General features: G+C 40.4%; 1 protein-coding gene across 1 annotated transcript in view; it reads left to right on the top strand.

Annotated features, from left to right (window-relative positions):
* dnah9 (dynein, axonemal, heavy chain 9) overlaps positions 1-23,955 on the top strand; it is a gene marked incomplete at both ends in the record, with an annotated part of 193,344 nt that overhangs the window by 101,442 nt on the left and 67,947 nt on the right. Inside the window, 19 exons of the mRNA XM_079845505.1 lie at positions 372-538; positions 859-1,729; positions 2,063-2,193; positions 3,089-3,215; positions 3,479-3,631; positions 4,228-4,353; positions 7,022-7,261; positions 8,725-8,885; positions 10,099-10,255; positions 11,526-11,630; positions 13,587-13,744; positions 14,842-14,980; positions 15,329-15,616; positions 17,642-17,852; positions 17,933-18,060; positions 18,200-18,308; positions 18,606-18,753; positions 21,441-21,615; positions 21,702-21,875. Coding sequence (XP_079701631.1) covers positions 372-538; positions 859-1,729; positions 2,063-2,193; positions 3,089-3,215; positions 3,479-3,631; positions 4,228-4,353; positions 7,022-7,261; positions 8,725-8,885; positions 10,099-10,255; positions 11,526-11,630; positions 13,587-13,744; positions 14,842-14,980; positions 15,329-15,616; positions 17,642-17,852; positions 17,933-18,060; positions 18,200-18,308; positions 18,606-18,753; positions 21,441-21,615; positions 21,702-21,875 — 3,768 coding nt within the window. The remainder of the gene's footprint in view (positions 1-371; positions 539-858; positions 1,730-2,062; positions 2,194-3,088; positions 3,216-3,478; positions 3,632-4,227; positions 4,354-7,021; positions 7,262-8,724; positions 8,886-10,098; positions 10,256-11,525; positions 11,631-13,586; positions 13,745-14,841; positions 14,981-15,328; positions 15,617-17,641; positions 17,853-17,932; positions 18,061-18,199; positions 18,309-18,605; positions 18,754-21,440; positions 21,616-21,701; positions 21,876-23,955) is intronic.

Genomic DNA, 23,955 nt, shown 5'->3' with positions numbered 1-23,955 from the left:
TCATTTTGAAGTGGACTAATCCTTTAAGAAGAAAACGACAGGCTTTGGCGTTTATCTGATTGTATGACGGTTCTTACTGAAGAGTTTCATGAGTCAGGCCACTGGTTGGTTAGTGCTGGGTTAGCTGTGGATTATCATAGCCATACTAATCTTAACTGGGCCACCAGCTTGTTCTTTCTAATGAAGACCATTGATTAAGGAAGTCTGGCTGGTTATGCTAGTTAAGAAACCTAACGCGGACACCAGCATACCGGCATCTTATTCTGAGGGCAAACGTCATATGCTAGTGGCTAACATTGTTTGTGAGTGGCTATCATAATATATGCCGGTCTTTTCAGCATGTCATTGTTTTGTCTGGGTTTGATGGACAGGTGCTGCCAGAGAAGTGGAACAACATGAAAAAGCAGGCTGTGACGGTGAAGCAGCACGTTTCACCACTGCAGGCTAGCGAGGTGACTAACTTGCGCAGGAAATGCGCCTCGTTCGATGTGAAGCAGCACACCTTCAGGGAGCAGTTCCGCAAGAAAGACTTCTTCAGGTGCAGTACATGTATACGAAGAGTCTCTAAAAATGTGCCATTGCTTTGGTGGATAACAGTAATCATGGCTAAAAAAAAGCATTTGTCTCATCAAGCCAGCTTTATGTCTAGAGCGCTTTATCCAATACAAATGGTTTCAAAGCAGCTTCACAGTAATAAACCGGAAAATATCAGAATCATTGATGCAAACTGCATCAAATATGAGTAAAGCAGCTCTACAGAAGACAATAGTGTTGATATTCAGCTCAAGTCAGTTCAGTGTTGATTCAGTTCAGTTCAATAAATGTGTCAAATTCATCAATCTCGTCATTTGTTTTCAGTTTTAACTGTGTGAATCCACATGAGATGCTGGATACAGCACACTTGCAAATTCAGGAGATGGAGACTATGATGGCTGGGCTTATTGAGTCAGCTAGTCTCTTTGAAGTCAACATACCAGACTATAAACAGCTGAAGCAGTGCCAAAAAGAGCTGCCCATTCTAAAGGAATTGTGGGATCTGATCTTGGTGATCCAGGCCTGTTTGGATGCCTGGCAGATGACGCCCTGGAGACAGATCAACGTGGATGACTTGGAGATGGAGTGCAAGCGTTTCTCCAAAGACCTCCGTGCGCTGGACAAAGAGGCTCGCTCGTGGGACGCCTTCAGCGGGCTGGACAGTACTGTGAAGAACACTCTGATCTCGCTGAGAGCCGTCGCCGAGCTCCAGAACCCGGCCATCCGACCGCGCCACTGGAACCAGCTGATGAACGCCACTGGTGTGCACTTCACCATGGACCAAGACACCACGCTGGCGGACCTGCTTCGCCTCAACTTGCACCATTTCGAGGATGACGTGAGGAGCATCGTCGACCAGGCGGTGAAGGAGATGGGCATGGAGAAGGTGCTCAGCGAGCTGGACGCCACCTGGAGCAGTATGGCGTTTGAATTCGAGCCTCATCCACGTACAGAGATTCCTCTGTTGAAGTCCAGTGAAGAACTAATTGAAACACTGGAGGACAACCAGGTGCAGCTGCAGAACCTCATGACGTCAAAGTACATCTCGTTCTTCTTGGAGGAAGTTTCGACGTGGCAGCGAAAGCTCTCTGTGACTGACTCCGTGATCGCCATCTGGTTTGAAGTGCAGAGGACTTGGTCTCACCTGGAGAGCATCTTTATCGGATCGGATGACATTCGCTCTCAGCTACCAGAGGTCGGTTTTGCGGATGTGTTTCTAGTATTATTCATTCTTGACTGAAAACTTATTTTGCCCTCGAATAGTCACCCAACACACGTGTAAAAACAGCCAGAATAGTCAAGTTTTAAAAATGGGAAACGAGATGATTTAATGGAGAACTGACAGTGAACTGCGAGTAGCATCTTGTCCTGCCCTCGGGCACTTTATTCATAGACCCAGATGAGAGATGAAAATGTCAATCTTATGCTTTTGGGCTGGAAAACGTTTGGGTAATGTAGAATGTCAGAGAGTTTTTTGAGGTTTTTCTGGCAAATGTAGTTTCTCATTCTCTCATGAATGTCTCCACAGGATTCCAAACGCTTTCAAGGTATCAATACTGATTTTACAGAGCTGACACAAGATGCCAGTACAACACCGAACGTTGTGGAGGCCACCAATAAACCTGGGCTCTACAGCAAACTAGAGGACATGCAGAGCAGGTTTGCAGCTGGTTTCTACATTTATTTGTCTGATTACCTTCACTTCCTCTTCTCAAGTCAGAGGAATAGTTCACTCCAAACTTTTGTCATCCTCATGTTGTTCCAGCTGCTCATATTCTTTTCTTTCCTACATGAAAAAGAGATATTAGGCAGAATGCTTGACCAGCACTTTTCCTTGATGATGAATTCAGGCCCGTTCACACCAAGGACCATACCTATTACTATAAAGTTTTAATAATCATTCTAATAATATGGAAATGGTGGAATTCATAATTATAGCAGAACTATATTCGTTGGAATCACTTTCTGAGCGTTTTTTTCTTCTTCCAGCTGATGAACAATAAAAACACTGACAGCCAATCAGAATCAATCCTGCTTTAAAGTGCTCAAGCATTTAAAACGACTGCAACTTATAATAAACAGAACATTATAATTAACAGGTGTAGTAATTTGTATTGTTCATTGGTGTAGACACTAATACAGTTATTGTTATCGTTCTTGATGTGGACGCTAATATAGTTATCATTATAGCTATTGTTCTTGGTGTGGATGGGTCTTTAAACTGTCAAGCATCAGAAAGGCCAATAAAGCATCATGAATCTACCATAAAGACCTGTACTCTATATTCCACTTCTTCGGAAGCTATACAATAAGTTTGTCTTTATTCACTGACAATTCTTGTTCGATCTCACACATTTAATTCAAACTCATGATCAATTAAAATTGGCACTTTCTTGATGGCACTTGTGACTGACTGTGGAAACTATTCCTTTAAGAAACCTCATTGAGGAAGCCCTCATTTCGGAAAGCACACAGTGTCCCATGATGCTTTGCGTTGAGCTGATGGTCATATCTCAAATTGAGAAAGTGAAAGTTATTGCACCTGTTCTTGTAGATTGTCTCTTTGTGAAAAAGCGCTGGCTGAGTATCTGGACACCAAACGCTTGGCCTTTCCACGCTTCTACTTCATCTCCTCAGCTGACCTGCTAGACATCCTGTCCAGTGGCACTGATCCACACCAGGTACATCACAGTGGCCATACATACAGCTGTCCATAGCATGTTCTTTTAACATTTTACATCTGTTTTTGTGCTTAAATGTTTTAGCATTAAGTATAAGGTATGCTTATGGCTAAGCTGCAGTGCAGCAATGGCATTTATTTGCCTTTTGCACACACTAGATGGCAGTGTTTATTGCTGCTTCCCAAATTGTCAAGTTTCAATATGTCACATTAGGACCTAAATGGCAGCTGTGCAGTTTTGAAGCCTTGTGTTTTCTCCCTCAGGTTCAGAAACATCTATCAAAGTTGTTTGACAATATGGCGAAGTTGAAGTTTGAAACGGACGGAGACGGCAAACCCACCAAGACGGGGCTGGGCATGTTCAGTAAGGAGGAGGAATACGTTCCCTTCTGTCAGCCCTGCGACTGCACTGGGCAGGTACAGACAGCCTTTATTTGCATACGTTACCCACAATGCAACATCCATTATCATGAGGGCAATTAGAGGAGTTTCTTTACAGAGACAGAGACACACTGTGTTTTTATTCTGCAGCGTATTATTTACAAATGGCATTTTAATTAGTATATTAGCAGGTCTGTAATGACAGAGTGCATGAATGACACCTCAAATCATGCTCTTTGTTAAGAAGAGGTGTGCTTACTTACCGTATGAATAACGATAAATCAGGTGAAATAATCCCATAGATTTAAACCGAAGACACTACCTGAGCCCAGAATATCAAAGATGGGCTCTTTTGATTTGCCAAGCACCCAGAAACCTCTAGCACTCTTTCCACAGAGAAACACCACTCACAGTTTCTTCAGAAAATGTATAAAGCTAGTTATGTTTGGAGGATGTTACTAGTAAATCAGCTAAACTCTGCAGGACAGTGGCCCTCCAGGGCTGGATTTGAGGAACACTGAATTAGACAGATGCATACATATTTTTAGTGGAACTAATTTACAGTATTAGGCTGCTGACAAACCTTCTCATCGCACTGGAGCGATATAATGCATGGAGCTGTGCTTGTTCAGGTGGAAGTGTGGCTGAACCATGTTCTGGACTCCATGCGTGCCACTGTGCGTCATGAGATGACCGAGGCAGTCGTGGCCTATGAAGAGAAGCCCAGGGAACAGTGGCTGTTCGACTACCCGGCCCAGGTATTTAACTCCATTGTCACTGTCATTAACACTAACTCAGCGCTTGTAAACATCCCTAGGCTGATTTTCTATGAATGAAAGAATATTTATGAGGAAATGTGCTGCATATAATTAAGATATTGAGAGATATTTCTGGCAGTATTACTACTATATACGAGCCAGAGGGTATGTCTGCATGTGCGTAGAAAATGAAGGCTCATCAAGTACATTTTTTGTGTTTATGCAATTTGTCTGAGATACCAGCAGTGATTGTATGTCTCTTTAAAGGCACCATTTTATACAGTGGGTGCAAATGTCCCACAGACCAAAAATGGGATTCCATGTCTCATTTAAACCTGTGAATAAAAATTATAATGGAGTAATGAAATGAAAGTATTTTGGCCTAATCTTTTGTTATTATTTCTTGTAATAAATACACAACCCTAAGCAGTAAAAAAAAAGGCAAATATATTTGTCTGCCAAACAAGTCACATGGTACAACCAACATGCAGGAAGCTGATCATAAAAATAATATAAGGACCCCTGCAGACCCCTTATGAAAGAGAACTCTCTCTGTGTGCGCTATGGATGTGAGCGCACAGAACATTTCTCACAAGTGAGACAGTTCTCTTTCACGTCTTTTTGCACTTGAATGCTTAAATTGGCAAGGCCTATAACACGTGAAACTGATAAAGTTCGAGCCCTGACAAGTGAGTTTAAATGAGGATGTACGTGTTGGCGGTAATGCGCAGATTGTGTGAAGACGTGGTGTCATAAAGGTGCCTCTTAAAGGAACACGCCGACTTTTTGGGACTTTAGCCTATTCACCGTATCCCCCAGTTATTCTCTCATTCCTGCGTAATGAACAAGGAACTTTGCTGCTGTACCATGGGTGCAGCGGCACAATGATATTACGCAGCGCCTGAAAATAGTCCCCAGCACGCACTCTGTGCAAGCAGGTTGTCACGTTGGTTATGAAGTTAGCCTATTTTCAGGCGCTGTGTAATATCATTGCGCCGCTGCACACATGGGACGGCACAAAGTTCCTTGATCATTACGTCACAACATGTAAATAGGAAAATGTTGGCGTTTTTTTGTCACTTATTGAGCAGTAGGCTACAGGGCTCGACATTAACGCTTGTCTGCTTGTCCGGGACAAGTGAAAGAAAATTTGACTTGCCCGTCCGGACAAGCTGATTAAAACGTAAAAAAAATAACTAGGGAATCACCAAAATGCAACAATAATTCTGCATTCATTTAGTGTAATTGGCGATCGATAGTGGATAATAATATATAATGTATAATGAACTGACGGTAACAAGGTTGTGCTGTTGACGCTCGCGCAGCGAAATCACAACAAATGAGCGCCATTCATACAAAGAAACTCAGTTAACATACACGGTTAACATTACAAATTGTGGAGTTTTTATATTTATAACATATGATAGCCTGCATCACAGAACCAAGAGTGCTGTTTTTCCTGAATACCATCACGACTGAAAATGACACTGATTTCATATGACAGTTCCATAAACAATAAATTAACATTAAGTTACTTACATTTTAGATGCAATATTCACTGTTTTTGTTCGATTTCAGTAGCAAAAATAGTTCCAAACAAAGATCACAGCAGAACCATAACGCTTCTCACAGCAATGGTGCGTTGCTGAATGATTCAGTGTTTTGAATGAATCAGTTGAATCAAAGATTCAATGACCTATTCGTAAACAACTGCCTCATTCTTGAATGAATCATCCGTTTGAATGAATTGTTTAAATGAATGACTCAATGACTCACTCATTAAGACAGTCACCTGCTGCCACCTACTGGTGGTTTAGTTTATTTCTTATTTATATATTAATCTCATTACATTATTTAATGCAGTTGTAATTTTTTTTAGTGTAAATTATTTAATTTGATTGGTAACAGCCCTATAGTGTCTTATTCAAATTTAATTTCTAGATCAAATAAAAATAATAAAAAAAATGAAAGCTGAAGCATTGCCTATATTTAATAAGATTATGGAAAAAATGCCCTTTATGAAAGGTAAAAATATCACAAATATGCAGATTTAAATATGTCAAAGCTGATTGAACACTGATGAGAATATTGCTTCAGAATACATTTACAACAAAACAAAACAAATTCCGGACAAGCAAATATTTTACTCGGACAAGCATGTGAACAGGCTTAATGTCGAGCCCTGGGCTAGCTGGAGCCGTTTACCTCCAGTCTTTGTGCTAAGCTAGGCTAGCGGTGGGTGCATCAGACAGAGTTATGGGATGCACGGAGATGAGAATGGTATTTATGGACTTATCTAACGCTGGGGGATACGGTCAATAAGCTAAAGTCCCAAAAAGTCGGCGTGTTCCTTTAAAAATATATATAGGCCTATATATAGGTATCACTATTTTTTACGTGTTGCATTGATACATCATATTGTTATTAGTAATTTTCTCTTACACCTTGAATACATGTATGTGCATCTTATATTTGAATACTTTTTTCTTACATACAAATATATCATTGATCCACACTTTACCAGATACTAAGACATCCTGACATAAATGTTTTCACTCATTGCTGTGCTGATAATATAATATGTAATAAAACAAACTGTTAGAATTGGCACAATGCTAAGCAGACAGATGTTGGCTAGTGCTCTACGGTGCTGTGTGTATTTCCATAGGTTGCTCTTACCGGCACTCAGATCTGGTGGACGACTGATGTAGGTATGGCATTCATTGGATTGGAGAACGGAAATGAGAACGCAATGAAGGACCACTATAAAAAGCAAGTGAATCAGTTAAACACCCTCATCACCATGCTGATTGGCCAGCTCACTCCTGGAGACCGGCAGAAAGTCATGACCATCTGTACCATTGACGTCCATGCGAGAGACGTGGTGAACAAAATCATTGCGCAGAAGGTACGGCTGTTTGTCTCCATATCATCTGTCCTATCGTTATCCACTACATTGAGTGTTATTTTCTTCAGATATCTGCAGATGAGTTCCATAGTGAAAGTCTTGATGTGATCTCATGTGATTGCTCATATTTTGGTCCCCCTTAACCACTTCAGCTCTGCAGCATATTTAGATTTTTTTTAGAGAATGAGGCATATATGAATTTAAAAGAGCGCCCTACCCACATACATTGGAGTAAATTGATAAAAATCTCTTTCACACAAAAGTCTCATTTTGCACAAAACACTCTAAATTTTAACACAGTGGTGGAATATTGCATATATTATATTGTATTTATTCACAATTTTATGATAAACATTTATAAAAAGTCATATTTTGATTTATTTTTTAATTTATTTATTTGAAAATCTATAATTTTTAATCTGTTTGGTATTCTTCCCTTCAGAAAGTTTCTGTGGATTCCACTAGGTGTCAGTAAACAGGGGAAAAATAATTTTCTTGACATCTCCTTCCAAAAAAAAGTTATTGAGATTAGTCTGTGCAAACTATCTAATAACTCCTCCTCATCTCCATTGATTTCCATAGCCGCTAGGAAATCAAAAAGAAGGCTCCGCCTCCTCAACTTTGTAAAGGGAGATCTCGGGCTCTGATTGGTCTAGAAGCATGATCGACATGTCTATAGAAAGCTAAGATACTCAGTTTTTTTGACGAATGACGCAATACGCGATGACGTCATCAAAATCGCGGCTAACAAAGACGATCTAAACTAATGAGAGTATTTGTCTGCTGCATCACATGTTTTGATCTGGACATCGGTGACATATTACGGTGTCATTTGGCCATGCATGCTCACAGACATGTGAAAATGGTGTCATTTTGAAGAAAACAGCCTAAGGAACGAGCGTTTGAGCTCCACAAGACGTTATTGATCCGAACAGGAATATGACTCATGTGTTTGCTTGTTCAAAGGAGTCATTTCCATCTTCGTGATTCTTTTGATAATAACATTACTGTAAAGTGTTGGATCGGTGAAATAAACAGTGCACAGTGATATTCTTGAAGTTAAGAGCTTTCATTTGATATATGACATGTCTATTTTTGGTGAGATTGTGTGATATAAATATGAAATGTAATATTCATATGATTTTCTCAAGGGGGGTCATTTCGGGGGGTTCAAATTCAGACCTTATTATCCTTTTCTATGTAACATAAATGCAAAAGTGATTGGGTTATCAAGAAAGCTGAGGTTCTAATCTTTCAAACGATACCATATATGTCTAGTTTTGTGCTGTACAACTTATACATTATTTCAAATGATTATGATGATGCAGTATTGGACCCACGGGTGGGTGCAGAGCTGAGGCCTGATGAAAGCTGCGTAGAGTGGCTTAGAAGCGCACTAATGTTTTATCCAGCTCAGGTGTGATATTTTCTTCCTGCTAATCCTTCATAATCATCTCTCTCAGGTGGAGAACCCTCAGGCCTTTCTTTGGCTGTCCCAACTCCGGCACCGCTGGGGCGAAAAAGAGAAGCACTGCTTCGCAAACATCTGCGATGCCCAGTTCCTCTATTCATACGAGTATCTGGGCAACACTCCACGATTAGTTATCACGCCGCTCACAGACAGGTGAGACAATTCACTTCAGCAAAGATGGCCTTATGCTGAAAGAAGACAGCAGGTTGCTCAGGAGGATCTGTCTTTTTTTGCTAATTTACTTGGTTTCTTATTATAAAATCAATATTTGAACCAATGCAAGCTAAACAAAAATTCTAACACCAGACTTACATGTTATACATTAGGGCTCATAAGAAATGCACACTGCTGTTCAAAAGTTTGGGTTTTATAAATTAAAAGTTCAGCAAGGATGCATTCAATTGATCGAAAGTGGCATACATTTATAATGTTACGAAAGATTCTATATGAAATAAATACTGCTCTTTATTTTTCAGGATTCTTTGATGAATAGAAAGTTTAAAAGTGTATGACAGTTTCCACAAAAATATGAAGCAGCACAACTGTTTTCAACATTGATAATAATCAGCATATTAGAATGATTTCTGAAAGATTATGTGACACTGAAGACTGGAGAAATGATGCTGAAAATTCAGCTTTTATCATATGAATATATATTTACATAGAAAGCAGCTATTTTACATTGTAATAATATTTCAAAATATTGCTGTTTTACAGTATCTTTAATCTAATAAATGTCTTGGTTAGTATTCACCTTTCAAAAACATTAGTAAATCTTACCGACTAGATCATTTGAAAAGTAGTGTAATTTATTTTATGCATGTTGTCATATGAACAGCCATACAGTAACTGTACTGATTTACTGTAAGTACAACATAACACAGTTGAGCTGTATGTGTTTGAACTGACTCGTAAGCATCACTGGTTTAGGATTCATTTGGACTATACTGGCTCAACTGTATGCTTTTGATTCTGCGTAAAGAACCGGCTCATGAGAGTCATTCATTAGAGAGTCAGAGGATGTGATTCAGGAACATTGCCATTCTTGCTTATTAATGCAAATTATCCTCACTGGAGGTCTCTTCAGGAGTAAAGGCTTGCCAAATAGCCTTAAACACTTCAAATACGTTTTTTCTTTACACAGGTCATCAATAAATACACACACAATGTTGAACGTAAGGTATAAAAGATCCATTTAGCAGTGCTCCGTCTCCCAAGCTGTCACAACTCACAACAACAGCACAGGACGTTAGCCGTGGATAAACATTTGAATTTGAGGAAGTCTATATTTATACGCCACATATTGTATGCGACTGAACATTTGTGTTTGTTTTACTAAAGCATGTTTTTCTCCTCTCAAATGCAGATGTTACATCACTCTGACCCAATCGCTGCATCTGGTCATGAGCGGCGCCCCGGCTGGTCCTGCTGGCACAGGCAAAACCGAGACCACCAAGGACCTGGGCCGAGCCCTGGGCATCATGGTCTACGTATTCAACTGCTCGGAGCAGATGGACTACAAGGTGACGAGAACTGTGACTTTCACAGGCTGTTGAAATTGTCTGGCTATAAAAAGCCTTTTTGCATCTATGTTTACATGTATGGCATATGCTTTTATCCACAGTGACTCATTGCATTGAAGGAATACAGTTGATCGGTTCATGCACAATCGCTCAAACTGGTTTGCTAAAACATTCACAATTCAGTTTGATACATTTAGTTCACTGACTCACTGAATCCTTTGCAGTGGTTTCTCTCTTCGGATGCTTTATAAAACAGAAACAGAAAGAGCAATATTTACCTACAATTCATTGTACAGAACTTGTTTTGTATTGTTTGTCAATGCCGAGGCAGCTCTTTATTCCTCATGAGCTACTCTGTACTTAAAGATGGTTATGGCCTCGGCTCATATCCATAAGAGTATGGGGACACATTACTGATGGAAAGCTAGAAACGCTCCGAGTAATATTACTGTTTCAGCATAACCAGTGTTGTTTTGATCGGAACAGCTTCTAATCAAGTTCACATCAAGCTCTGAATTCTGTCTCATTGCTCTACACCTCGCCTGATTCTGTTCTTCATCTTTTGAGGTTTACATTTTTATATAATATATCTTTTTTTTTACTGTAGTCTTTTAAAAAGCAGTTTAGTAAGTAATAAACTACGTGCAATGTAGTTGTCATGACAGACAAACCCACCTCTCACTCGCTCGTTTCATTTGCTCCGTAAGAATATTGTTGGTGTTACAGGGCTTGAATTTCGCCGTGGCATTGCGCATATTGCACATAATTTTACTCATTCCTACAGATTTTTTGCTCACACCCAAAGTGCGCGCACATAAAGCTGCCTCTCAGTACTTTTTTGATGCTTATTGCGCTTAAACAGTCAAATACACACAAAGTAATGTCAAAATGCCGGTCTCAGCAAGTATTCACATACACATAATCAATTATGTTTTAAGTAAACATAAACAGCTGAGAAAGAAATCACATTTGTAACAGTGTAATGGATCCGTGCGTCAGGTCTTAAAGTGACAGCAGCCTAATAAACCTGCTGCCAAATTATGAGATGATATTAAAATGTTCTATTATCTTAGACTCTGAGATGCGTGTGCTTAGAATATGAACGTGTTCATGCAAATGCTGCTCATCCACACAGAAAATGTCTGCTTAGCATTTGATGTTCTTGTTTATAAGCTGGAATTTCAGTATATGTATAATTTTGCATGCTTCCGTTTGCATGCTTTCATTGATGCACTCATAAGTCTCTGGTTTCTCTGTCTTTCTCTCTCAGTCATGTGGCAACATCTACAAAGGCCTGGCGCAAACAGGAGCCTGGGGATGCTTCGACGAGTTCAACAGGATCTCGGTGGAGGTGCTGTCTGTGGTGGCGGTGCAGGTGAGGGAGTTATGACATGGTCACCAATAATCAGCAGCTTTGAGCCGCTGGCCAGATTTATTCATCTATCAGCGTAGAAACCTTGAAACGGAACCAGGCAAAGTTTTCAGCTGTAAAGAAAAATCTTTTAATTTTACAAATCGCTGGTCCAATGTGGCTATAGCATAATATCATATAGGTATAAATTCCTTTTTGATTGATTGAATTGTTTAATAAAGGGTTATAAATGCTTGTTCCATGGCAGAGTTCAAGAAAAATCTTTTCATTACTTCTGGAGCTGCCAGTTTGCTAAGTCTAAGTGATTATTAAACAGCAAGCACATACTATGCAAAAGCGGCAGCCGCTTGAATTTGCTCTGAAGTCTGTTGAGGATGATGATGATGATGATAATGTGGCTGTGATTATGATGTGTAGCTGCTCGTCGTTTATCTCTAGACACATTTTGTTGTGATATAGAGGGATATTTATTTCGGAGAGTCTATTTAAAGGTGTCATGGCTTTTTAAAAAAATGTATACTGTTGTCTGAGGTCAACTTATGATGTTTGCGTGGTTTTTACATTCAAAAACATCATAATGAATAAGTAATAGGCTATTTTCAACCCTTGGTTTTGAGCCTTTCTCAAGACACGCTCGGTTTTGATGGGCGTGCCACACTGAAGACTTGGAAGTAAACGCCCACGGCTAGGATTGGATAATATTTGCATATTTAATTAGCTTCAGCTCCCCTCAGTACAGTACATTGTTTTGAAAGTGTGTGGAGAAACGCTCACAGGGCTCGCAAAATGCCTTTATCAAACAAACACAACGATTCATCTCTCATCCACCCGCAATTGATTGGAATGTTATTTTTGTATTACTTGGCCGGCCCGATCGGTGAATAACCGCGACCCACCCAGCCTGTGACAGCGTGCTAAGGTATGTTCTGTTACACACATACACATAATCAATATGATCTGTAACAATGCAATACTATCACATATAAAAAATATGTTTTACTCACATAAGTGTGTTGCACCATTTCTGTCGGATCCAATATAGAAGGCACAGCATTGTGTTTTAATCTCAGTATGTCTGCAAATCCAGTCTAGACCTGTATCTTGTTTAGAAACGATTCCGCGGTGAAATGAAGCAAACAAACACCCAATGTCTTACACACGTGAATTGGAACCGGCATGTTTATTGCTCGGTAGCGCGATACGTTTAGCTCCATGAGTCGGTGGGCGGGCCGGGGCTACAAAAGCAGGCGTACTTATTAATCTGTAGAGGCGGCGTTTCTGCATTCTATGGACATATTCTGAGATTGAGCGTTTTCTGGACGTGGTGTCAATAAAAGCTTTTCTTTGACTAACAAGGACGTTTTCAGCTCTGAAACTTACAGGATATTCTTATATCACGATGAACTTTTATATATCAAAGGCTCAAGGGAAAGTTGATTTCTCAATTCATCTCCCCTTTAAACTAATTGCAAATATCCCGCCTTGTTGGCAGAGGCTATTTACACTAAGTCTGCTCACTGACGTCTGGTTGGGCCAGACAAAAATTATGCAAGATGCTGCATTGTCAACAGTAGCAATAGTGTAGGAGTAAGCAATAGTTTGTAATTTTGTCTTTTATACAGTATTTTCAATTAAAGTTTATTTATAAATGGATTGCAAAATATTCAAATATGTACAGAAATAAAATGTTTTTTTTTGCTTTGTAACATTAACTTCTCTGGTTAGTGGATTATGGGAAGCTGTTAAACACAATTCAGTCAGTCAGATTTCATCTTCTTTATGTCTTTTACAGATGTTCATCTCAGAGCTCATAACAGATCTGTCTAAAAAGCTTTATTGTTGTTGTTAAGAAAATGTGCTCTTTTGCACTTCACGATTTATTCTAACTTTCTTATTGGTTCTTAAGTTCAAGTAACTCATATTCCTTGTCATTTATATTGTCAATGTATGATCCATCAGGTCAAAAGTATTCAAGATGCCATTCGAGACAAGAAGAAGAGGTTTAACTTCATGGGCGAGGATGTAAACCTGGTCCCTTCGGTGGGCATCTTCATCACTATGAACCCCGGCTACGCCGGCAGGACTGAGCTGCCGGAAAACCTCAAGGCTCTCTTCAGGTGCGCTTAGGATTTGCATTTCATTAGGTGCCGTTTGTAGCCTGATAAGCCAGACCCACATCAAGATGTTGGGTCTGTGAACACACCATTGGCAGGGCTCAATCAGAGGGGTGGGATAAACGGTTGTCTTTCAAATTCCCTCTGGACGCATTATGTTTAGCCCGCCCACCGACTCTATACACGATGTGATTGTCCTGACTAGAGTTTGACTAGAGAGCAATGGAGAGTTGCTAGATGCCCTGGCTGCAGATTGTATTTGCTGACGCTAGGGTGTGTCTAGATTTCTAGGCTATGCCGTTTGCTCTTAAAAGGGAATTCTGCACTTTTAAACATCAGCATCTGCATCCTGCTTTGGATGGAGATTGGATGCCACCTGCGCTCTTTTATATTTTAATTTGACCATCGATACTTTATTTGTGGCTGCAGACTCAATTCATATTCATACGCAATGACCTGCGGCCACTGTCCAGGTGTTGTTCTCCATGAGAGCTCTTGTTTTTATTACCATTCTATAGACTGATGGACAGAGCTTTTCTGATGTAATGCCTGAGCCTTTTTTTTTTCTGTTTTGTGGATCAGCAGGTATCAGTCCCATTAAAAGACCAGAAAGAGTCACTTATTAAATAAATGAGAACTGAAAGTACATATTTCACACATACTGTATGATATGTTTTTGACCTGTAATAAGCCATGTTGAAATATTTTTCTATAAAATATATTTTTTTATAGAAAAAGCGGCATATTTTTTCCCATTTGTTTCTCCATAGTGGTTTATAAAGTTCTTATTTACGTATAACTTTAAAAAAATATATTTTAATATGTTCCTTGAGGATAACTTATAGTGTTACTAAAAATATTAGCACAAAAAACAAACACGCATGTGGAAAAATGATCAGGTATCACATCAGAAAGGCCTGTCCATCAGTTACTGTGTAACTCTAGGCCTATAGTGTCACTTTATTGGTAATAAAAACCACAGCCTATAGTCAAAGGTGTCCAGTAGTTTGCGAGTCTGATCTGCACGTATGATTTGTTTGCAGGCTCACAGTCACGATGTTGTTCTTTCTCTGTGTTTCTGTGGTTTCTCTGTCCTGTAGGCCATGTGCGATGGTGGTGCCAGACTTCGAGCTCATCTGTGAGATCATGTTGGTGGCCGAGGGTTTCATCGAGGCTCGACTTTTGGCCAGAAAATTCATCACTCTCTATCAGCTCTGCAAGGAGTTGCTCTCCAAACAGGTTCAGAAGTCTTTATTCTGGATAGTCTTAAATGATCGCTCCAGTGACATTACAATTTTCTTCAAGGCCTTTAGTGAGAGCAGTTGAAGAATGTTTACCTCTCACTGGGACTTTATTTGATTGCGACGTTATGAGACACCCAATTGTTTTCTACTATCATACTGCTGTTACTCTATTAATAGTTTTTAGGTACATTTGATACACACTGTGAAATGTGTGAATGGGAAGCTGAACAATCAAAGCCTTTATTACGTATTAAATAGTGGGTAACAGCGATTGGCCTGCATAGGTTGCAGTTGATCTGACTCTTTTTGTGGTTCTTGTTTTTCATGTGTCTCCCCGTCGCAGGATCACTATGACTGGGGTCTGCGGGCCATTAAGTCTGTGCTGGTCGTGGCCGGTTCCCTGAAGAGAGGAGACCCGCGCAGACCGGAGGACCAGGTGCTGATGAGAGCCCTGAGAGACTTTAACGTCCCGAAGATCGTGACCGATGACATGCCTGTCTTCATGGGCCTCATCGGGGACCTCTTCCCCGCTCTCGACGTGCCGCGCAAAAGGGACATGGACTTTGAGAAATTTGTCAGGGAGTCCGTGTTGGATCTCAAACTGCAGGCCGAAGACAACTTTGTGCTAAAGGTAAGTTTAGGTGACGCATACCTCAGCATGGACTCGTCTGGTCAGAATAAAACTTTTTTGTTTTGTTTAAAAGCAGAGGGTCTGTTCTTTCTTTTGATATATTGCTTGTTTAGATATTCATACAACTAAATATTCTGGGGGCCATGAAACTTGAAAATGATCAAAAATGCTGGTGGGGAAAGAGTTTGGCCATGTGTCCACCAAAGCGTTTTTTCACGCAGCCGGCTAGAAAAAATGAGCGTAACAAAGTATCAGCGAGTATTTCACGCTATCTCAAGCGCTGAGCATTCTATGTTTTTTACTGGTCGCAGAGAGTTGAAGAATGTTCAACTTTGAGTAAAACGCAGCGCTCATCACTGTCACTTTTCACCCAGCCGTCCAATCACAGTGAGGGACGGGACAAATACAACACAGACCAACCACAACATTCTGTTGTGCAACGTCAACAGATGAAAACAAGCAGTATAATAATGATACAAAATAATTTAAAACAAGAGCCAGAGCAAATACTTTACATTGTATCTGCATTTTTATATAGAGTCAATACAAAAACAAACTATCTGTGAAATGAGACACTAGTAACACTTCCGTGGATATTCTGTATCATTACAAGCAAAGAGTCTCAACTGAAAAAAAAAAACATATTTCATTCATTTTGATAAAATATTACTGACAAAACTACATGTTGTCATATGAACAACCAGTCAGAAATGTCACTGATTTACAGTAAGTCCATACCGTTATGAGTTATAAACTCATTAGAGTCATGTGTTAGTGAATCACACTGCCCAGACTGATTCGTTTGTCTGTTTGGTGCTATAGATTCAGTAGCGGTGTAGCGGAGCTGTTGAGTGTTTCGGGTTTTAAATTACATTTCTGCAGTTCTGTTTGGTGATGTTAGTGGTGCAGAAAACACACACTTTGGGCCCTATTTTAACGATCTAAGCGCATGGTCTGAAGCGCATGACACAGGTCTACTTAGGGCGTGTCCGAATTCACTTTTGCTAGTTTGACAATGGAAAAAACATAGACTCTTAATGAGTCATGGGTGTGTTTTCGGTGTAACCTGCAATAAATCAGAGTCTCATCTCATGATTGCACTTGCATCATGGCGGATTCACTATTTACATGCGAGCGGAAAGACTGAACGCTTCTCCAGAGAGGAATCCTTTTATTTTTTATATTTAAAAATGTTTGTGTGCTGCTGCGTCGCGCCTGGCGTGGCATTGTGCCGGGTGTATGATAGGGCCCTTTGCCTTTAAACAAATCAATTATTTAAATTTTTGCAACTTCAGTATAGGAAACACAGACATGTTCTGCATATGCATTTTGAAAACAGCAACAAAATGAGCATTGGTACTGTCCGCTCCCAGAGTGCAGTCCTGGAGCTGAACTCGACAAAAAAATTGCTTTTCTGGGTACTCAAAGCGCTTTTCATATAGAAGGGGGGAATCTCCTCAACCACCACCAATGTGCAGCATCACCTGGATGATGTGACAGCAGCCATATTGTGCCAGAACGCTCACCACACACCAGATTATGGTGGAGAGGAGACCGAGTGATGAAGCCAATCAGTATATGGGGATGATTAGGAGGCCATGATGGACAGAGGCCAATGGGCAAATGTGGCCAGGATGCCGGGGTTACACCCCTACTCTTTTTCTAAGGACATCCTGGGATGTTTAATGACCACAGAGCGTCAGGACCTCAATTTAACATCTCATCCGACGGATTGTGCTTTTTGACAGTATAGTGTCCCTATCACTATACTGGGGTGTTAGGACCCACACAGACAGGAGGTCTCCCATCCAGGTATTGACCAGGCTCAACCCTGCTTAGCTTCAATGGGAAAGTCTTGGGCTACAGGGTGATATTGCCTTTTTTTTTTGTTTAGTTAGATCATTTATCAGGCTGTGTTCAGGCAGCCAAGCTAGTTTGTATCTTGTGGGTGCAGTTTATATAAAAAAAACATGAAGCAAAGCAATCTTGTGTGTGTGTCATATTTGGCTCTGTTCTTCTTCTCAGGTGGTTCAGCTGGAGGAGCTGCTGGCCGTCCGTCACTCCGTGTTCGTGGTGGGAAACGCTGGCACCGGCAAATCCCAGGTCCTCAAATCTCTCCACAAAACATATCAGAACATGAAGCGCAGGGCCATCTGGGCCGATCTCAACCCTAAAGCAGTCACCAACGATGAGCTGTTCGGCATTATCAATCCAGCCACTCGCGAGTGGAAAGACGGTGAGGGCTGCTGCTGTTTTTGCTCAGCACTTCCATCACGGCCGAATGTGAGATTCAACACGTGTGCTTTTAACCCACAGGACTGTTTTCTAATATCATGCGTGAGCTGGCCAACATCAATCACACCGGGCCCAAGTGGATCGTCCTGGATGGAGATATTGATCCGATGTGGATTGAGTCGCTGAACACAGTAATGGATGATAACAAGGTATAAATGTGAGATGGCCAGAAATGAAGCTCAGTGACGGCTTTCTCACATAGCATTCATATCTTTATGAAAGCGACGTGCATACAGGCGGAGCACATTAAAATGACCATGATCTTTATCTGTGTGTGTGATGCTGTAGGTGCTGACGCTGGCCAGTAATGAGAGGATTCCTCTGAACCCGACCATGAGGCTATTGTTTGAGATCAGCCACCTCCGCACGGCCACTCCAGCGACGGTCTCCAGAGCCGGTCAGTGCTGAGAGAAACATTAACAAAAACTGAACTATTAAAAACATTTCTGATCAGCGAAAACAGCTGAAATTCAATAAAATATAAATACTAGTTGAAAATGAAAATGAGATATGTTGCCTTGGCAATAAACTGAAAAGGTTTAGGTGAAGCACTAACACTATTAAATAATATATGTAGTTTAGTGATGCAGTTTTTTTTTAACAGTAATACGTACTTTGAAAACTACAATCAAACCACTCATAAACACGACTCCACAGCTTTTATCTCATGATCGCGTGTCATTCCTCCGTACAGGCATTCTGTACATCAACCCTGCTGACTTAGGCTGGAATCCACCTGTGTCGAGCTGGATCGACCAGAGAGAAGTCCAGTCGGAGAAGGCCAATCTGACCATTCTCTTTGACAAGTACCTCCCATCATGCATCGATACTCTCAGGTCAAGGTGCGTCACTTTCCTGTCTTCAGTCCATAGTGATCGCACGTGGAGTTAAAAAACAATTCTGGCTTTCCCGCTAACGCTTGACTCGTTAATATTACACTGAACAAAATTATAAACGCAACATTTTTGTTTTTGCCCCCATTTTTCATGAGCTGAACTCAAAGATCTAAGACACAAAAGGCCTATTTCTCTCAAATATTGTTCACAAATGTAACATCTGTGTTAGTGAGCACTTCTCTTTTGGCAAGATAATGCATCCACCTCACAGGTGTGGCATATCAAGATGTGGATTAGACAGCATGATTATTGCACAGGTGTGCCTTAAGGACCTTTCACACCGGACGCGTAACGAAAAAGCTAATATTTTGCGTGCGAATAGTTTGCGTCAAAACCATTCACATCAGCCGCGACACGAAGTTGCGATGTCTGTGACATTTCAGAGCTCCAACATTCCAAAACATTCGCAGCGACAGCTGAGAAAACATGGACAATTCATTATCCAGTGAAGACGAGATTTTCATTTGACTAAAAAGGCAGAAAAGAAGATTTTGGGTGCACCCAGTCTTTAAGAACAGAGAGTCTGATGGGGAGTTTGTTAATCTTGTACAGGAGCTAAAACTTTATCATGGCAGGTTCCGCACTTACAGTGCCATGAAAAAGTATGTGAACCGCTTGCAGAATCTTTGAAAATGGGAATAATTTTAACTAAATAAGAGGGATCATACAAAATGCATGTTATTTTTTATTTAGTACTGTCCTGAATAAGATATTTTACTTAAAAAATGTTTACATATAGTCCACAAGACAAAAAAATAGCTGAATTTATTAAAATAACCCTGATAAAAAGTTTATGAACCATTGATTCTCAGTGCTGTGTGTCGTTCCCTGGATGATCCACGGCTGTTTTTTGTTTTGTGATGGTTGTTCATGAGTCCCTTGTTTGTCCTGAGCAGTTAAACTGCCCAATGTTCTTCAAAAAAATCCTCCAGGTCCTGCAGTTTTCCACACTGAGGACAATTGAGTGACACAAACACAACTATTAAAAAAGGTTCAAACATTCACTGATGCTCCAGAAGGAAACACGACGCATTAAGAGCCGGGGGTGGGGGGTGAAAACTTTTGAACAGGATGAAGATTTTTCTTATTTTGTTTAAATATATATTTTTTTCATTTAGTACTGCCCTTCAGAAGCAACAGAAGATACTTGCATGTTTCCCGGGAGACAAATTAAGTACAATTTACCTTGATTTTCAAATTCAATTGGTTTTCACCCCCCCGGCTTTTTCCTTTTGGAGCTTCAGTGAATGTTTGAACTTTTTTAGTAGTTGTGTTTGAGTCCCTCAATTGTCCTCAGTGTGAAAAGATGGATCTTAAAATCATACAGTCATTGCTGGAGAGGGTTCAAATATGAAAAAGAGGCTGGAAAACTGAAGAATGTGCAGGACCTGGAGGATTTTTCTGAAGAACTTTGGGCAGTTTAACTGCTCAGGACAAACAAGAGACTCATGAACAACCATCACAAAACAAAAATGACACACAGCACTGAGAATCAATGGTTCATAAACTTTTTATCAGGGTTATTTTAATAAATTCAGCTTTTTTTTTTTGTCTTGTGGACTATATGTAAAATTTTTTTATGTAAAATATCTTATTCAGGACAGTACTAAATAAAAAATAACATGCATTTTGTATGATCCCTCTTATTTAGTTAAAATTATTCCCATTTTCAAAGATTCTGCAAGCGGTTCACATACTTTTTCATGCCACTGTACTTTCAAATGTCCGTGGGACAATTTGACAATTTGTTCCCCAGCCCAATCCGTGAGAGCCGTCAAAGCTTGCGATGCTCCTGTACATCGCGTCAGGGGTTACTCTTTTAGCACAAGTCGACTTGCGTCCCGCTGACCGCCGGAAGCTAGTTATTTTAGTCTATAAAGTTTTAAATATGGTTATTTTTCTTACACAAACACACCACTTCGCTTCAGAAGGCCTTTATTAACCCCCGGAGCCGTGTGGAGCAGTTATATGATGGATAGATGCACTTTTATGGACTTCAAAAATGACCCAACAGTCACTGCCATTATAAAGCTTGGAAGAGCCAGGACATTTTTAATATAACTCTGATTGTATTCGTCTGAAAGAAGAATGTCATATACACTAGGATGACTTGAGGGTGAGTAAATTATGGGATCGTTTTCATTTTTGGGTGAACTATCCCTTTAAATAGCGTGATAATATCGTATCGGGGGGCCTCTGGCGATTTCCAGCCCTAATAGTTAAATAGTTTATAATGCTGAAATAAAATAAGTTTAAGGTTTTTATTTCATTTCAGATGTGATTTTTTTTATTTTTATGGTTTTAGTAACAGTGGCATGACCACAGAGACAGAAAACAGCACAGACTCGCCAAGGATCTAACATGTCATACTTTTCTCAGTCAGTAGCAGATACTTGAAAACATGCAACGCAACGTGTGCAGAAACAGTCGAGCAGAGATCTGAAACAGATAAAATGCTTTCCTCCTGCACTTTCTCATTTTGGTGCACGAGTTTGTCAAACAGTTCAGTCAGTTAAGTCTGTTTAATTTGAGTCTGGAGACAGTGAGGCTGAATTCTGTGACTGTGGAGTGCACCTCGAGCCAAACGTGTGTTTTTGAGATGATCTCAGAGCTGCTGTCTGTCCTGCTCCCAGATTTAAGAAGATCATCCCTGTTCCTGAGCAGAGTTTGGTGCAGATGCTGTGCTTCCTCCTGGAGTGTCTCCTCGTCCCAGAACACACTCCTCCGGACAGCCATAAGGATATCTACGAGCTCTACTTCATCTTCGCCACTGTCTGGGCCTTCGGAGGGACCATGTTCCAGGATCAGGTGGATCTCTGTCTGCTTTAACTCCACATGAGTTCACGATGAATAATACGTGTAATTTCTGTGATTTCTGTGCGCTTTCTCTGCAGCTCGTGGATTACAGGGTGGAGTTCAGTAAGTGGTGGGTGACGGAGTTCAAAAGCGTGAAGTTTCCGGCTCAAGGCACCGTGTTCGATTACTACATTGATCCCGAGAGCAAAAAATTTGAACCATGGTCAAAAATGATTCCGAAGTTTGAGATGGATCCTGACATACCTCTGCAGGTTAGCATTGATGCTTTGAATCCTTTTCAAATGTGGCAATGTAGTTTTAATCCGTTTTTATTTCAGTTTTAGTTTTTGTTATTTTTGTCATTGATATTGGCTTGACAAAGCCTTGTCTAAAAGTTTGAAATAACTTCAAGTTTGTAGATTTTACTCAATCAAATGTTGTTAACATGTTCTAGTGCAGTGATTCCCAACCAATTTCCTGGAGGACCCCCAACAGTGCACATTTTGGAGGTGGCCTTTGTCTGACATACCCTCATCAGGGCTGCGTCCGAAAACCTAGGCAGCTGACTCGTTGCCTCGCTGCCTTATCAGACAATGGCTTGTAAGGCAGCGTTTAAGCATGAAGGCACCTCACAAAACTAAGTTCAGACAGACTTCTTAGGCAGGGTAACAGTTTAATGATCTACAGCAAAATAGAGAGAGCTTTAGTGAGAACTAAACACATATTTAATTACTACATTAGTAATTTATAGCTAGAAATGACATCAGAAGTGGAAAATGTTGGTAAAAAAACGTACATTTACACACAAACTGACGAGCAAACGCAACTTTCCGACGCCATCTTTTTTCCCAGCTCAACTGTCACAGAATGGAACGCACAGGATTGTGGGATATCAAAGGCAGCGAAGGATACAAATATGCTGCCTTCAAAAATCGATCAGATGAAGGTCTCTCAGGAGACAGGGAGTGAAGCTAACATTAGATTTGGACGTGCCTTGGTGCCTTCCTGCCTTGAAATGTGTCCTCCGAAGGCAGCATTTTCCAGGTTTCGGACGCAGCCCAGGTCTTCGAGTAGCTACTAATGAGCTGATGACCTGAATCAGGTGTGTTTGATCGAGGAGACATGTGCACTGTTGGGGGTCCTCCAGGAACGTGGTTGGGAACCACTGTTCTAGTGCATTGCTCACATGTGTTAGCATGAATTAGCATGTTGCAAGTTTCTAGAAAAACCATATGAAAACCATAAGTCAGATCAGTTAGAATAGATGTAGCGACCCGAGTCAGAGCCTTCTGAAGGTCTGAGCCGAGTTACAACTAGAAGGGTTTGCGCTGCATTCATATTTTAAATTTGGTGTAAGCTGAAGAAGTTAAAACAGTAGATCAGTATGTTAGCTTCCTTAAAGGGTCATGAAACTCCCTGTTTCAGCAGCAGTCAGTTCTCACCACAGTTCTGAAAATTGCTATAAAAGTGGGCGTGGTTTAGCGGCGGAGTGGAGGTGGACGAGGGTAGACTGACAGCACATCAACGGCTTCTGATTCAGACTATTTTATTTCGCTCTCGTTAAAAGCATCAAAGCTTCCCACAAATGCATGCTGCAAATTACCATTAAGTTACACGCAACACAATATACACATGGTTTTGTAAGCTCACCATACATAAATATCCTGTGACACCTATAATTCAATGGACAATTAAATTCACAGCCATTCGCAATTTGTTCTCTGCATCGACAATATATATGAACACGCTGTTGCATAACTTTGATCACTTTTGAGGCTTATTTTATGGAGTTTTTATATGCCGTTTGGTCGGTTAAACACTCACAGTGTGGATGAATGGCGTTTGTGTGAAGACTCTGGATCTATTGAAGAGAACGTAGGCAACCCAGAAACTCATACAAAGCGGAAAAAACTATCGTTTTTGATCCATTAATGCATCTCTCACTTACTGTATATCACTGTTTGAAGCGCCAGTCAGAGGAAATGCCTATCATGCCGTGCTGTCATGAATTAAGCAACGCGTCTTCTCATAGGACAAAGACACACAGTCTCATGAATAATTATGAGACACTGATGAATCATCGCCGTACTATAGTAGAAGAAAACGTCACATCCTATGACGTTGACATGAAGACGAATTTAAAGCAGGAAGTTGAAAATAGAGCAAAAAGTTTAAAAATTAACCAGTTTTCTCCCACATTCAAAACGAACAGATGGTAACATTGTCTTCCATGATGTTCAACACACATACGTCTGTTAAAATCTCAGAAAATTTGGTTTAGGGTTTCATGACCCTTTTAAAGGATTAGTTCACTTCAAAATGAAAATTTCCTGACAATTTACTCACCCCCAT

This window comes from Gobio gobio, assembly GCF_949357685.1.
Source record: "Gobio gobio genome assembly, chromosome: 20".
In the NCBI taxonomy this organism is placed as follows: Eukaryota; Metazoa; Chordata; class Actinopteri; order Cypriniformes; family Gobionidae; genus Gobio; species Gobio gobio.
This window is presented reverse-complemented; position numbering and strand designations above follow the sequence as displayed.